The sequence below is a fragment of the Salminus brasiliensis genome, chromosome 2 (genome assembly GCF_030463535.1).
Source record: "Salminus brasiliensis chromosome 2, fSalBra1.hap2, whole genome shotgun sequence".
In the NCBI taxonomy this organism is placed as follows: Eukaryota; Metazoa; Chordata; class Actinopteri; order Characiformes; family Bryconidae; genus Salminus; species Salminus brasiliensis.
In genome coordinates, this window is record NC_132879.1 from 59,810,242 (window position 1) to 59,826,911 (window position 16,670).

At 43.5% G+C, this 16,670-nt stretch overlaps 2 protein-coding genes across 7 annotated transcripts; both read right to left on the reverse strand.

Moving 5' to 3' along the window:
- Positions 1-931: 931 nt before the first annotated feature.
- LOC140549609 (4-galactosyl-N-acetylglucosaminide 3-alpha-L-fucosyltransferase 9-like) lies at positions 932-15,929 on the reverse strand. Of its 5 annotated transcripts, XM_072673355.1 has the most exons (4): positions 15,853-15,896; positions 15,160-15,347; positions 5,970-6,210; positions 932-2,592 (listed from the first exon to the last, which is right to left on the reverse strand). In XM_072673355.1, the coding sequence occupies exon 4, from the start codon at positions 2,582-2,584 to the stop codon at positions 1,391-1,393; it is 1,194 nt and encodes a 397-aa protein (XP_072529456.1). In that variant the 5' UTR covers positions 2,585-2,592; positions 5,970-6,210; positions 15,160-15,347; positions 15,853-15,896; the 3' UTR covers positions 932-1,390. The 5 variants fall into 5 exon arrangements, with proteins under 5 accessions (XP_072529456.1, XP_072529458.1, XP_072529455.1 ...); XM_072673357.1 differs by lacking the exon at positions 15,160-15,347 and having other exon boundaries at positions 5,970-6,048; positions 15,853-15,929; XM_072673354.1 differs by lacking the exon at positions 15,160-15,347 and having other exon boundaries at positions 15,853-15,928.
- On the reverse strand, positions 9,720-15,930 carry LOC140549608 (4-galactosyl-N-acetylglucosaminide 3-alpha-L-fucosyltransferase 9-like). Of its 2 annotated transcripts, none has more exons than XM_072673352.1 (2): positions 15,853-15,930; positions 9,720-12,100 (listed from the first exon to the last, which is right to left on the reverse strand). In XM_072673352.1, exon 2 carries the CDS (start codon positions 12,090-12,092, stop codon positions 10,893-10,895), a length of 1,200 nt encoding a protein of 399 aa, XP_072529453.1. In that variant the 5' UTR covers positions 12,093-12,100; positions 15,853-15,930; the 3' UTR covers positions 9,720-10,892. The 2 variants fall into 2 exon arrangements, with proteins under 2 accessions (XP_072529453.1, XP_072529454.1); XM_072673353.1 differs by lacking the exon at positions 15,853-15,930 and adding an exon at positions 12,344-14,801.
- Positions 15,931-16,670: the final 740 nt, after the last annotated feature.

Here is a 16,670-nt window from a genome sequence, read left to right on the forward strand (position 1 = left end):
AGCCAAGAGTTTTCCAACATTAAGCACTTTGTCTGGTCACACTGTCTGGGCACAAGACATTGCTACAGATCCACAAAAGCCCAAAGAAACCAAAGAAAGTTTGTAGGTCTGGCTACATAATATCAGAGATTTTACAGCTGTAGCCCAGCCTCTTCATGAACTCCCCAAGAAGATCATTAATTTCTCTGAGAAATGAAAGAAGTTGCTCACCACCACACCTGTCCTGGGCTGCCCATGCCTTGGAATGTCAAAACTGTGAAGACAATTCTTCAGCAATGGAAGGAATCTGTGTAGGTGACACCAAGAGAATCACTTGCGTCAAAGGTAGAACTATTCACAGCTCAGACGGCTGATCCTGAGATCCTGAGAGCCCCAGTCAAGAGATGGTTGGAGGAGGAGGGAGGGCACATGTGTCAGTATCTTCTATGATGTTTCTACCATAACACACAACCTCTCGTCCTCTGTTGCATTTCTACAGCAGCTCAGAAAAGAAATGATTAAATAAATAAATTGAAGCGTTCAACATGCTTAATGCCATCATATCCTTCCGCAGCTTGCTGCTCCATCACAGAAACTCTTTTTTTTTGTTTTTTTGTTTTTTGTCTTCTCTGTTTGTTTGTTTGTTTGTTTGTTGTTTATTCTTTCACTTTGTAAGTCGCTCTGGATAAGAGCGTCTGCTAAATGCCGTAAATGTAAATGTAAATGTATTCTCGTCTTAATCCTGTAGTTTAATGTGGGTCATTCTCATTTTCTTTAGCTCAGGGCTTTCCGTTAGTGCTTGGTTGAACAGTGTTCAGTGGAGTGAACTAACTGTATAACAGTGGTGATTTAGTGCAGCACTATTTTTTTAGTCCTTGCTTAGTTACCTAAGTTGCCAAGCTTAAGAAAACATGTTGGAAATCAATAAATAACCAGGTCAAATCACTTTTATTGTAAAAGCCTTTTAACACAATCATGAAGGTAAGTGTATTAAATCCTTCCCGATAAATAAAGACACTATACATTTGATAGGCATAGGCAAGCGTAAAAAAATTAAGTTTTATTACTTAATTTAGATTTTAGCAGGAAATCCTCCACCATGGGTCCCCAAAACCATGACTACACCAAACGGTAGCTCTCTAGAATCAGATCAGTTCTGTTGACTGTTTCCTCATCAGCTTCATTTTAGCTGTTATTGTTGTTTAACAGTAGCTGAAGGTTCTGAATCTGAAGTTGGACATATAGACTGTGTCTAATGCACATTGGGATCAACTGTGGAACATCTGATCTCTGAAATACCAACTTATAACTCAGTACGATTGTTTGAAAACAATGCTTCCCTTTTTAAATTTGCCTTGGATCCGAATTCATTTGACTCCATTTATGAACATTTGATGGTACAACACAGGAGCTAACCCCAATACCAGGCGTTGACATTTTTAAATACTCTGAAGTTCTTGTTCCTCTTCAAATGATTACAGATGAGACAAGCATGCTCTTGACCAAAATTACTTAACTTTGGAACAAAGTGCTTCCTCCAAGCAAAGTACTTTTCATACATCTCCTGGCTCTGGTCCAGAAGTTTGAGATGTTCTGCCAGTTCTTTAGCTGTTTTGAAGTCGTTCACATGGATGAAGGAATCTGCTGGAATGAACTTCTCGTAGTTCTCCCTGGGAGGACCGATGACCACAGGAACCGTCCCATGCATCAGTGGGTTGAAGAGCTTCTCTGTGATGTAGTCTTTATGGACGGAGTTCTCAAACGCTAGGTAGAACTTGCAGCTGGACATGACTTTAAAGTAATCTTTATTGTCAATATACCTCCCGAAGTGTCGTCCGTAGCCCTCCACGTTGATGTGTTGACTGAATTCGTTGAAGTATTCGACTCTCCAGAGCTTGTCCTCCCAGTGGCTGACGATCCAGCAGACCAGCTTGTCTTTTTGTGGTATCTGGAAGGCTTTGTCCTCCTCGGAAGCTTCCACTAAATGTCCATAAGGAACCCAGACGTCTGAATCTGTCCGGTAGTTTGAGGTCAGGTTGAACATGTCATCCATTCCAGGCAGCTGGGGTGAGTTGGTTGGAGACTCCATGTTCATCCACACCCAGTTCTGCCAGGCAGGTCGAGATAGCGTCTTCAAGTATGGTACGTCACCACCAATGTCTCTGACGTGGAACATCACACCATGGGCTTCATTGATTCGATTTCTGTCAATGATTAGACGGCAACCTTTAATACCATACCCTGATTCGCAGGATTCCAGATCGAAAGTTTGGCCGAAAGGCCATGACCAGACTAAGATGACTACCTCTGATGAATCTGCCGAGTCTTTCTTGTCCAGTTGAGGGGACTTAGTGGTTAGTTCCTTTACTTCAACCAGTGTGTCGTTGACAGTGCAGTTGTTTATTGTTTGGGTTTGGTTCTTCACCTCTAGGAAACTGAGACATGCCTCTGTACATACGTTGTATTCAGACACTGCAGCATCAGGGCATTTGAACCAGCTCGTAGTTGGGTTGTAATACATGCAGAATATAGCTCCAAAGCCCAGCAACACAAAGATGCCAAGAAGGACCTGTTGAAGAGGTCTGGAGGGGGTTTCTTGTGTCATATCTGAGCCTTCAGAAAAGAAAGAAATAAGACACACAGGTTCAGTAACATCTCTTTACGACAGCAAATGAAGGCTTGCTTTTGTTAGCAGTTGATTAACGATTGGTCCACACAGTACAAATGATCAGTGTTATTAATTAGGTAGAGTGTGAACAGTGCCAATGTAAGAATGTCATATAGGCCTATGAGCCTATTCTAGTGTGGTCCTATGAGTGTCAGAACGAGAGCTAGCCTCACAGTTTGGTGAGGACTGCTGTTTCGTTAGTGTCCTGATGCAGCTGAGTACAAACTGTTCCAGTTTGTAATTAACATAAAACAAACTTTACCTTCAAAAGTTCAGGGTTTAACAATATACAGTGCCCTCCATAATTATTGGCACCCTCGGTTAAGATGTGTTCTTTAGCTTCTAATAAATTGAGTTTTTTTTCTAAATAATATACGATCACGATGGAAAAAAGAGTAAAATCCAACCTTTAACTCAAGTGAATTTTAAGGGAAAAAAAAAGAACTAAGAAATCATTATTCTTCATAAAAGCACCTGTTCCATAATTATTGGCACCCCTAACATTTCTTAGGAAATAAATGTAATTAAAGTATTTCTGTCAATTCTACAGTAGTTTACGAAGTTGATCAGAGTATGTAGGAACATTTAATTAGTAATTCACAACTTCCTGTTTCCCTGGGGTATAAATATGACGTGACACAGGGGTCATTTCTCTTCAATATGGGAAAGACAAAGGAACATACCATTCAAGTAAGGCAGATGTGTGTTGACCTCCACAAGTCAGGCAATGGCCACAAGAAAATAGCCACTCACCTCCACCTGTCCATATCTACTGTCAGAGGAATTATTAAGAAGTGTAAAACAACTGGAACAGTGGTAAACAAGCCTGGACGAGGACGCAGGTTTATTCTGCCACCACGCACAGTGAGGAGGAGGATAAGAGAAATAAAAAGCTCTCCAAAGCTCACTGCTACAGAACTGCAACAAATGGCAGCTTCTTGGGGTCACAAAGTCTCCAAAACAACCATCAGGCGCTGTCTGCATGCCAGCAGGCTGTTTGGGAGGCATGCACTGAAAAAACCTTTTCTCACTCACAGTCATAAACGCAGACGTTTGGAGTTTGCTAAGCAGTACTGGAACTTCAACTAGGACCGTGTGCTTTGGTCAGGTGAAACTAAGGTAGAGCTTTTTGGCAACAAATGCTCTAAGTGGGTCTGGCGTAACACAAGAGCTGAGTATGCAGAAAAGCACCTCATGCCCACTGTGAAATATGGGGGAGGATCAGTGATGCTGTGGGCCTGTTTCTCTTCCAAAGGCCCTGGGAACCTTGTTAGGGTGCATGGCATCATGAATGCTTTGAAATACCAGGACATTTTAAAACTAAATCTGGTGGCTTCTGCCCAAAAGCTGAAGATGGGTCGTCACTGGGTCTTTCAGCAAAATAATGACCCAAAACATCTGGCCAAATCTACACAGAACTGGTTCACCACACACAGAATCAAGCTCATCCCATGGCCATCTCAGTCCCCAGACCTCAACCCCATTGAAAACCTGTGGGGTGAGCTGAAGAGGAGGGTGCAGAGGAGAGGACCCAGGTCGCTGGATGATTTAGAGAGATTGTGCAAAGAGGAATGGTCAAAGATCCCTCTGTCTGTATTCTCCCATCTTGTGAAACATTATAAGAGAAGAAGCTGGTTTGTTGGCAAAAGGGGGTTGTACAAAGTATTAACATCAGGGGTGCCAATAATTATGGCACACATGATTTGATATTAAACAATTATTTCTTAATGTGGGATTTTTTACCTACTGAATAAATTCACTTGAGTTAAAGGTTGGATTTTACTCTTTTTTCCATCGTGATCGTATATTATTTAGAAAAAAACTCAATTTTTTAGAAGCTAAAGAACACATCTTAACCAGGGGTGCCAATAATTATGGAGGGCACTGTATGTATATCTTTTTATATCAATTTTATATTTCTGTAAGAACCTTTTAATCCTAACCTCAACCACCGCTCCCTTTAAGAGTGAAAAATAACGAGGACCAGTTTAATTATCTGTAAAGCAAAGAGAAAGCAGTACGTCTTTACTGTACTGTACTTTACTGTACTTCAGTCATTGTCTGAAGTATCTGTACTTCACATGAATAATTCTGACCCTCCCTACACTTTACAAAAACAGTCTGTAAAAATCCTGTGTTTGATTTCAGATGGGTGGAGTTAACTGCCTGAAGAACAATTTAATATAATAATAATAATAATAATAATAATAATAATAATAATAATACTAAAGAATCACTGAAACAGTAAATTAGTTCAAATGAAGCTCTGAGTGGAAACACAGAAGCAGGCTATTAGTGTTAGTCTCATGATCAGGGAATCAGAGCCGGGAATCAGATATCAGCACAGTCTTCCTCTGAGAGCTGAATCTGATTTTAATCAGGTTGATTTTTCTGCAGATTAAAATGTGATGGATGATTTTACAGATGATGCTGCAGTTCTACCATAAACCCTCAATTACAGGAAATGTTCAACAGGAAGAAAACAGAAGCTCTTAGTAGAGAAATACTTCTACTTTTTACTTTAGGTACATTTAGGAGGGAGTACTCCTATACCTTTACTGCAGTATTTCTACCTGGAATATTTCTGCTTGTACTAAAGTACGGGACTTGTGTACTTCACTACCACAGAAACACATCATGGAGAATCACAAAAGCAAATTCAGACACAGTATTCATTCAAAATCCTCTGAATTTGTTGTGTTTTTGAACTGGAAGTAGTTTGTTGGTCCTGAGAGGAATGTTTTTTTTATCAGAATAATGCAAATGAGCTGATTTGCATTTTGTGGGCATTTTAATGAGTACACATTTCGGGAGAAGTGAACTGAAAACTGATCTCGATGGTTTAAAGGTCATGAGCACAGAGTCACTGTTGGGAACAGTTGGACACTGAAGCCGAGTCGTTTACCTGTTAGAGTTTTGAAACCCTGTCCTGAAACGAACGATCATTCAACAGCATGATTAGATTAGATCCTAGCCCTATGAGCTACTGTTCAGTAGTCGGAACAGTGTGGATTCAGGACGTTCATGAAGCAGCTGGAATTTCCAGAGCCGCAGACGTGATGTTCTTCATACTGTCTCAGAGTTTGGTGATGAATGGACCAATAGAAATGCTTCAAAATGTCCTATAAAATATTTCACACTATATTTTACACTTCCATTAAAAATTCAGAAGGTTTCTCCCGCTCCTGTAAAGCTGCAGTTGGAGATGAGAGGTTTCTTCGTGACAGTGAAGATAGTTATGTTTACGTTTATAAAATCCCAGAATATAAAATCTAAAGATCTTTGAGCAGATGATCCAAAACAGCAGCAGTCCTGAACTCACCTGTCTCGCGCAGTCGTGTAGAACGTCGCTGGTTTTCCTGCAGTTCAGGACATGGAGGCTGTCTGAGCTTCTTCTCAGACTTCAGGAGTTTTGAAATGAAACACCAGAGAGAATCCTGACCACGAGCTCATGATGAAACAGTACAAAATAGGACCAACCAGATCACATCAGCAGCAAACCGACAGGGCAGGAATGGCAGGGAATCAAGGAAGTCCAGGTTTCAGATAGTGATCCACGCCACCTGATTCAGAGGTAAAAGCTCAGGTGAGATCAAAACACGGAAACATTAAAGTGGAGGAAGAGTCTCTCTTAGAGAACCTGTTGCCCACATCCGACCATTAACTACCCAATACGAGTTCCACCATCCACACACACACACACACACACACACACACTGTTGATGTGCAGATACAGTGACGTTGTTACCTGCCTGTCAACCTAGGGGGAGGGGTGTAAGGTGGCTCTACAAAAACAAATACCTGCAGGCAGCGAGTCCTCGCTCTTTCCTGCTCCTCAGGAACCGTCTCTTTTCTGTTGGATCCACTGTTCAAGTCACTGTCCTCATCCCAGTCACTGTCTCTGCCCCGGTCACTGTCTCTGAGAACTTCTTGAACGATGATGACTCAACTCTATACTGGCCCAGTGTGGTCAAATTGTTCTCTAAAATATATTAAAATGCCTCCACATCAAACAAATCAGTGTTTAAATATTGGGTAAAGACAAAATTTTGCTTAAAGGCATCTTAAATAAAGACAGTGGTTCTATTTAGAACCTTTTGAATGCTTATATGGTTCTTCGTTATTCTATGATTTCTTAAAATATTCGAAAAAAACATTAAATATTCCTTTAAAATGTAACATTTCTTCTCTTTTTTTATCACCAAAAACATTTTACAATTTACAATGTAAACAAACATCTTAAGTATTATTTAGTAAAGTATTAAGTATTATTTAGTAAAAATTTAGTAAAAATAAAAATATTAATGGTTTAATATTGAATAAAGAATTTAAGAATGACTTGGTTCTGTTAAAGAACCTTCAGTTTGGTTCCACGGGGTCTCTGACAGGGAACGAGTCAGACAGCCTGTGTATGCTGAGGACAGTAGACAGTCTGCCGTGGTGTTTTTTAGGAAAATCTGTGGGACATTGGCTCCTGCTTCCTTTGTGTGGAGGGTTGTCCCAGCACCGCCCACAGTCCACAGTGACCACACCCCCTCTGAAAGGTTCTAAGGATTATGTAGCAAACAAGCAATGAAAGCTTCTTCCCGCACCAATTAGCCCTGAAGCTACCTGCAGGAGTCCTGTAGGAGTGTTCAGAAATCTCAGGAGAATTTACATAACTTTACAGGAGGAGGAGAAACCTTCTGACCTTTCATTGGTCCATTCATCATAAACGTCTGATACAGTATAAAGAACAGCTGGAGATTCTCATTCTGGAGAGCAGTGGAAACTGAGAAAATTACAGCGTGTGATTAAACAGTAACTGAGTTCCAGATAATGATTATAGAAGTTTATTGTAAATGGTTTAGTGTGCATGGTCTCGTCAGTCCTGACAGTCAGGAAAGTTTATTTACCTATTATTTACCTGCATTGCAGTTAAGAACTGAACTGAGCAGAAATCAGAGGACGGCAGACAGCAGGTCTTACACTTACAACCACAGAGAAATCTCAATACACCATTAAACCTAGGCCAGCTGCAGAGGCTTAAGAAAACATCTGGAAATCAGGTTTAGAGAAAGGCTTACATTAACACGAGTGTGACTGTGTTGAAATCATGCCTGTTCCTGCTTCGGTCAGCAGACTCGCTACCGGATGAACCTGTTACCCTGCTGTCGCTACGGTCATACTTTAGCACTGTAGCTATGCTACGCTTCGGTTCATCTTTAACCCGTCATGTGAACGTTCCAGCAGTGAGCTGTGACAGTCTGTTTTCTGCCAGGCATCACACTTACAGTACAGTACATCTCCTCAGTGGGTTTTTCTATGAACTTCTATTTAAAGTTAAGAAGGTTTTCCTTCTCAGATGAAGTCACTATGTCCTGTTTTGGAAATATGGGTTTGGTGGTATCAGTGTTGAATTGACGTTACAGCCAGGGGTCAGATCAACAAACTCTTTCCTAAAAAACATCAGTTATGAAGATCTTCCTAACAGTGTTCTTAAATGCATTTCTCCAGCAGGCCACGGAAATCCACACAGTCATCTACGCCAGCGGCTTTACAGGAGAAATGCTGGTGTTTCTGCCTGTCTGCTGCCTGTCTGCTGCTGTCTGCTGCCTGTCTGCTGCCTGTCTGCTGGTGTTTCTGCCTGTCTGCTGCTGTCTGCTACCTGTCTGCTGCTGTCTGCTACCTGTCTGCTGGTGTTTCTGCCTGTCTGCTGCCTGTCTGCTGGTGTTTCTGCCTGTCTGCTGCCTGTCTGCTGCTGTCTGCTACCTGTCTGCTGGTTTTTCTGCCTGTCTGCTGGTGTTTCTGCCTGTCTGCTGCCTGTCTGCTACCTGTCTGCTGGTGTTTCTGCCTGTCTGCTGCTGTCTGCTACCTGTCTGCTGGTTTTTCTGCCTGTCTGCTGGTGTTTCTGCCTGTCTGCTGCCTGTCTGCTACCTGTCTGCTGGTGTTTCTGCCTGTCTGCTGCTGTCTGCTACCTGTCTGCTGGTTTTTCTGCCTGTCTGCTGCCTGTCTGTTGCCTGCCTGCTGCCTGTCTGCTGGTGTTTCTGCCTTTCTGCTGCCTGTCTGCTGCCTGTCTGCTGGTGTTTCTGCCTGTCTGCCAGGAAGTGGTGACTTCCTGTAGCACCTGTGCCCAATGCAAGACCCCTAAGACTCCCCTTGGACAAACTCATGCTCCTGCCAGTGCCAGAGCGCCCCTGGACCCACTTGTCGATAGATTTAATTACTGACCTTCCCAAGTCTAATAAACAGACCGTAGTTATGAAGGCCATTGATAGGTTTTTTAAGGGGTGTGCATTTTGTCCCGTTTTCCACTTTGCCCATGGCTATGCAGACTGCCCAAGCCCTAGCTGACAACGTCCTAAAGAACTTCGGTATTCCTGAGGACACTGTATCTGATCAGGGCAGTCGGTTCACCTTCAAGGTCTGTGGGGCCTTCTGTGGACATCTGCGATTGAGCATAAGCCTCACTTCTGGGTATCACCCCCATACCAATGACCAGTGCAAGCACGCCAACCAGGAACTGGGGACGTTCCTCAGGTTGTACTGTTTTAAGTACCCCAATGATTGGGCCAAGTAATGTCCCAGAACTCCTGGAGGTGCACCACCACTGGACTAACATCATTTTCCTGCTCTCCCCCGGGGCAATCCCAGGACTCCGCTCCACATGTTGCCCTGTTACATTGTCATATTCCTTTAGTTTTTGCGTCTGCTTTTCTGTTGTGTTGTTACCTGTTTTTGTATTCCCAGGTTTTATTAAAGTCCTTGCTTTGTCTCATCCCTGTCTCACGTCCCTCTGCCATGCCTGACCAGGCATGACAGCAGTCTGTCCTGTACTGTGTTGTTTTGCTCTGGGAAAACACACATTCATTCCACTGTGTACTCGTACAGCACTGAAACAGATATTAATAAAACTCTCTTGACTTGACTTGCTCTTCCCTGTAAGCTTTGATTGAACATTTGAAGAGTGGCAGGGTTAGATCTTTAATTCTGAGGTTCGATTTTTGGGTGAGAAGTGATTTTGTTACAGTAGGACTTTATGTTGACTTTGGTGCCATCTATGGTTCAGCCCTTATGTGTTTTGTTCTGTTTAACCCTTTAATGCATTTATTAAATAGAGAAGGTGAATTATTTTACCCCCAGAAGAAACATGTCCAATAGTTTTTTCCAATATTTATTAATTTCACAAACCCAACTCTCCACAGTTGTAGACAGCATGCATTGCCTGTACATGCACTTCAATAGTAAATATTCTTTTTTAGAAGAAACAGGTCTTTACACAGCTCAGACAGAAACTCTAATAAAGAATAAAACAAACAAGAGTTTCAAACACAAAACTTACAACAGTAACTTTTATTTTTTTCTCTTAATTTTTGATGGTTGGATTTCAATAATTAGTAGTAATAGTAAGTAGCAATAATTCATACAAAAACACAGACGCTTCTGTATGGTTACAGTAACTCAGTGTGTGATCCAGTAGATGAGTGGGTCAAATGACAAATGACTGTAGATGGATCATGGTGAACTGCTCACTTTAACTTTATACAGATTTGTGGTCGAGGCTTAGTTGATTTTCTTGCTGCCTCTAGATTAATCTGAGGGCTCATTTAACAGCCTTTCAGAGTGGAGTGGATGTCTGAAGCTCCTCACAGAACCTGCTTTTAAAATAGCATATCATTGTAATGTGTGTAATGTGTGTAGTGCGGCACAAATCTGGAGCCTGTACAGCAGTTACAGTAGCTGTGTCACAATTTGTGGCCAAACTGAAAACTGAAACAAGCTGAGGAATAAAAATCCAACAGATCCAGAATGAAAACTTTACTTAACAACCCCCTAGCAACCACCAGAGACACCATATCTACTGTAGTAACATTAGCAACACCAAAGCAAGCAACATCACCTAGAAACAACGACAAAGATGCCACAGCAACCACTAAACAGCAGCCAACAAACTACCTGGGATACTGTAGCAACAGATTAGCAATGCCCTGGCAACCACCTGGTATAGCACAGCAACCACCTGCAACATCTTGGCAACCACCAGAGATACCATAGCTAGCAATTAGCAACACCCCAGCAAACACCAGAGTTACCATTGCTACCCATTAGCAGTACCGTAGAACACACCCAGGGGACCATACCACTACTGGATAAAAACACCCTAGCAACCACCTGTGATTAAACAGGAACCACGTAGCAACCCCTTCCAAAGAACTTGAAAGCAGCACATTCAGCACATTACGCTGACAGTAAGCTAGCTGGGTAGCTAGCCCCAGTACCATGTGTTGAGGTGTTTGAACACTCTGTATTCTTTGTGGCGTCGGATATGGTCACAGATTCGACAGGCGTGCTCTAAACCAAAGTCTGAACGCTTCGCAACAAAGTGCTTCCTCCAGGTGAAGTACTGCTCATACATCTCCTGGTTCTTGTCCAGAAGTTTGAGATGTTCTGCCAGTTCTTTAGCTGTTTTGAAGTCATTCACATGGATGAAGGAATCTGCTGGAATTAACTCCTCGTAGTTCTCCCTGGGAGGACCGAGAACCACAGGAACCGTCCCATGCATCAGTGGGTTGAAGAGCTTCTCTGTGATGTAGTCTTTATGGACGGAGTTCTCAAACGCTAGGTAGAACTTGCAGCTGGAGATGACTGTAGGGAAGTTTTTGTCGCTCACGTACTTCCTAAAGGATTGTCCATAGGCCTCCACATGAATGTGCTGGCTTAGCTTCTCAAAGTATTGCACCCGCTTGAATGTACTTTTCCAGTTGCTGACGATCCAGCAGACCAGCTTGTCTTTTTGTGGTATCTGGAAGGCTTTGTCCTCCTCGGAAGCTTCCACGATGCGTCCATAAGGCACCCAGACGTCCGAGTCTCTCCGGTAGTTTGCGGTCAGGTTGAACACATTATCCAGCCCAGGCAGTCTTACTGAAAAGTCTGGAGACTCCATGTTCATCCACACCCATTTCTGCAGTGGAGGTCGTGTCATTTTCAGAAGGTTTGGCACCTCGTTGTAAATTTCCCTGGCATGGAACATGACTCCATGGGCTCTGTCATAGATGCTTCTGTTATCTGTTAAATGACAACCCGTGATACCATACAGGGGGCCGCAGGACTCGCCATCGAAACTGTACCCAAACGGCCACGGCCAGACCAACACGATGGTGCTGGACCCCAATACTGTCCTGCCGTACTCTTCTGTGACTGCTGCTTTCTTCGACGATAGCTGGTTCCTCAGTGAAGTGTAGTTGAGAGCAGAGGTGATGTTCTGCTTTTGGGCAAGCTCCTCAGTCTGCAGGACGTCGAGGCACACATCGATACAAACCTCATGAACAGGCACTGTATTCTTGGGGCACGTCAACCAGCTCACAGTCGGCTTGTAGTACACAAAGAATATTGCTCCAAAACACAGCAGCAGAACCAGGACCGCTAGAAAGTGCTGAAAGGGTCCCAGGCTACTTTTGGGTGTCATCCTTTACCCTGCAGAGAGAACCGAGATGTTAACGTGGATCTAGAAGGAACTTCAGCAGAAAATGTCAACGGCAGGGTCTCCTCTCTGGAATAAACCTCATATCAGGACTGAAACAGTAGAAGAACAAACACCACAGCCTGCGAGGTCATAGACTCATCCAGATTAACCTGCAATTGTGCTTAAATAATATCTGCAAAGATAAACATTATTGGCTCACTGGCAAAGAGTTCACAGAGAAGAAAAGATCTTACGTGGAAGATCTTACGATCAGACGCCAATTTAACCCACAGCATCTAAAACAATCCGCTGGCTGATTCCACAGCTTCCACAGCCCATGAAGCAGTAAAGAACATGACTAACATCCAACCGAGCCACTCCAAACGAAACCAGCTTCGCCGGCTGTTCCACCCATTCCCAACTGAGTTCGGGTTACAGTTAAACTGAATGGAGGCTGACTGAGGAACAGAACTTCCTGATTTTGTTGGCTTTGTTCATTGTGCAGCTGTCACTGGTCGAAGCTAATGGTGCCATGGCCACATCATTCAAAGACATGTAAACTATGGGACCCCACCCATCCCGGAGAGTTTAAGGAGATCAGTTGTTGATATCAACATGAAAGACTGAAGTTCATTTCTGTTTCTCTGCTTACGGTGATTTGGGAGAAGACTGTTAGAGAGGGGGAGGGCTGCTGTTCAGGTGTCCTCAGCTTGTGGTAGGAAGCCAGGAAAGAGAGATGTCTGGGTTAAGAGGGAGGTGACGGGGTGGTGCAGGGTTGTGCAGACTTTGTCACAGACACGTGAACAAAGTAGAGACAGACTTTTCCATTAAACAATGGGGGTCGTCAGCTTCGTTTACTTTGTGTAGAACTAGATATGCGCTATATATAAAACATCCACCCAAATGTCTGTACATCTGCTCTTAGTCTTCTGTGGATTGATTCAGTAAGGGACAGTATTGACTCAGTGCTGATTCAATAAGTACACACACTATACACACTCTGTACTTTACTGCACTTTAGAATGTACAGGGTTATTGTATCATCTGAAATGTTTACACTATTGTTTACAAAAGACACTGGATCAGGCGTGAATTCAGGTGAGGTGAGGGTGGGGAGAGGTGTTGGAGGAGTGCAGTGTGACTCAGCAGATGTCACAGTTCCAGTCAGAGCAGGGTGCAGAGTGTGTGTGTAAGGGGTGGAGGTGTGAAGAGACAGGTGAGATAGCTTGTGGACTGTGGACCGGTACACTGCTCTACTGTCTGTTTAGCAGGATAGAAGCTGTCTAAGAACTGACTGGTTCTGGTCTTCAAGCTTCTGTACCTTCTGCCACTGGGCAGCTGTGAAAACAGGCAGTGTCTTGGGTGGGTGGAGTCCTTGATAATCCTCCTGGACTTCCACAGACAGTGGCTGGTGTATAAATCCAGAACCCCAATGGTGTGCTGGGCTGTGCGCACCACCCTCTGCAGAGCTATAGGCAGTGCAGTTCCTGTTCCAGTTCCAGTTCCTAGAACGTCCAGAGTAAAGCACTTGCTCATGATGGGGGGTTAGAGCAACCAGGCTCCAGTCATTTAGGCAGGTAATGCTGGTTGTCTTCAAAAGAGGGACAAGTGGTGGTCAACTGGTGGCCAGTTTGAGGCATGCTGGCACGACTGAGAAAGCGAGAGAGGTGTTGAATATGTCTGCAAAGACTCCAGCTAGCTGACTGGCGCATGCTTTAAGCGCTCTGCAATCTGGGCCAGCAGATTTACACATGTTGACATGCTGAAAGGATCTGCGCACATCAGCTTCAGAGACAGAGGGTGGATGGGGACTCAGCAGTGGATGGTGCTTTCTCTGGGGGGTGCAGCGTGGTTTGCCTCAAAACGAGCATGAAAGCAGTTCAGCTCATCTGGAAGCATGGCACTGGTGTTTATCACGGAGTGAGAGCGCCCCTCAAAGTCTGTGATTGTGCTGAAGCCTGCCACATGCTTTTGCCGTTGGTGGAGCTGAACTGTAATCTTCTATTCTTGCTCTGTACTCACATTTGGCTGCTTTTATGATCTTACTATTTTATACTCCTCCGTGTTCCCGGATCTAAAAGCAGTGCTGCGTGAGCTCCAAGCCATGGGAACTTTGTTGAACCGTGGCTTCTGGTTGGGGTAAACACTTTGTGGCACAACATCCTCTATGCACTTCCGTATGAAGCCAGAGTCTGAGTACGAATCATGAGACACACTCATATATGGCTGCGTCAGTGTTACTGTATCCGGTGACGGAAACACCCAGAGCGTCTAGCAGGAGAGGCAGGGGGAGAGGCAGGTAATGAGATTCAGTAGTGTGACAGATGTTGGCTGATGGTTTATCAGTGTGTTGAGAGAGCTCTGAATAGATACAATGTCTCACTGTTCATACAGCATGTGTCAGTGTGGACAACCATATCTACGGATAAAGGCTGTAGACGGCATGACGTTGCAGTTAGATATCTACTATTAATGCACTCAGTGTGTGTGTGTGTGTGTGTGTGTGTGTGTATGCATCATCAAAATATCTTCAACACCATATAAACTTTATATAGACTAACTACACACAAATATAATACTACACTCTCTAATATGGGGTTCTTCAGGGGTTCTTTTGTAAAACCATGGCTCTGTTTGGAACTATGATCACTCACAGCAACATTTCAATGCTTAACAGGTTCTTCACACTAGTGAAAATAATTATAAAAGGATTCCAGTATTGTTATAAGAACAATTTTTTATGAAAACTGTGTCTAGAACCATTCCTGTGGTGAAATCACAGTAAATAATGGTGGACAAAAAAAATAAATAAAACAAATAAGCTTGAGTGGATCCAATAAAGTGAGTAAATAAAGACTAAATAGCCTCTAGTTCCATTCTTAATGTCACATTACCCATGTTATTGTTTGTATTATTGTGTAAAAAAACAGGAGCATTAACATAATCATTTAATGGCCTTTTTACTGGAAACACTGACTTCTCTGTAACTTGGTGGTAAACACAGCATTTCTTTGCTTAAAACAAGACGTTTCCAATAAACAAGGTTCTTAAATAGAACCCACAAACTCACCTCGATCTTGGGAACCAAACTCCTGCAGTTTGTAAATCCTCTGAAGCTGTGGCAGCTCTAAACCTGTTCTAGACCCATTAGCTCTCACAGACCCAGTGCTCGTAGTGCTCACGGGTCAGGGGAAGGTGGCGAGGATGAAGCTGAGTTTTGGAGTTTGGAGCCGTCTGAACTCTCCAGCTCAGTTTTGACTGTAATCACAGTGTATAGACTGTACTGAGCTGAGTGACTGCACTGCTCCCTTATCAATGCCTCTTAAGACAGACAGACTTTGTGCCCAATGCCACATGAAATGCAAAATGACCACAAACCACACTGCTCTGAAGACAGAGCCGACACTAGCTACACCACAGCACAGTGTGACCGTGTACTGTTCCCATGCTCTGAATGCAACAGAACTCATTAGAGATGTGAGAGAATGGGAGATTGACAGTGTGAAAGTGGTCCTGAGAGTGTGAAAGATCTGTGGTTGAGGCTGGCGGCAGGACCAGGGCTAGTAGAACAAGCAGAGCAGTAAAAGTTTGAGCTGGAACTGAGAGGAACTAGAGAGAAGAGAACCACATTCAGCATTAGTGCTAGACATCAATGCAGTGAACACACCCATACACCCAGACAGTGAGCACATGGGCCCAGTAAGCAGCCTTTGGGGAGCACCAAATGAAGTCCTGGAAGGGTAATGAAGAATAGGGCACTCACCTCAGGTTTAGGAACCAAATATCACATTCTTTGAGGCTGTAGGAGCTCCGATTCTGAATAATCACAGTGTATAAACTGTGCTGCACTGCTCCCTTATCAACGCCTCCTGAGTGCTGATATACAGACTTAATAAGTAATCCATTCAGATTCTGATCACTCCACTTCCTCCAGCTTTCAGAGCAGAACCACACCATACCACCTCCACCAACCAACTGTTAGAACATTCACATTGTTTATCTGACTCTCTTCTCCAGAGTTCTTACAGAAGTTTTAAAAAACACTGTTTACTGAAGAAGAACCTCAGCTAGTTTAAATAGAGTAAAATTCAGATCCTCTAATCTTAGACTCTACTAAACACAAGTCAATACCATAATACTCTACTTTTCACCCAAGTCCTCTCAGAAGAGGAGGGTCTTCAGTCTGGGTTTGAGGACAGCGAGCGTTGGACTCTGCTGTTCGGACACCCAGGGGAAGTTCGTTCCACCACTTCGGTGCTTAAAGGATGGCGGGTCGAGCCGAGCCGTACTTGAAGCTGGAAGGGCTCTCGGTGCAGATTAGGATTTTGACCATCGCCATCAAGTACGGAAGGGCTGGCTGGTCCAGTCTTGGCTTTGTAGACCAGAGTCAGGGGTCTGAATCTCAATTATAAATTCAGAAGACACCTGTAGCTGGACTATATCTGTGTTGTAGTCATGGCGACCGACGTCTGGTTCTATTCAGTTTTACATCAAACCCGACTCTGATCTCAGCTCTGAATGTCAGTGTTTACACTCCATTAAATGTCTGCTCTGTACAACACTGATCATCAGAAATCTTTA

Bases quoted from the DNA above. Each gene is read 5' to 3' on its own strand.
- LOC140549609 (XM_072673357.1), bottom strand. From the start codon at position 2,584: ATGACACAAGAAACCCCCTCCAGACCTCTTCAACAGGTCCTTCTTGGC.
- LOC140549608 (XM_072673352.1), bottom strand. From the start codon at position 12,092: ATGACACCCAAAAGTAGCCTGGGACCCTTTCAGCACTTTCTAGCGGTC.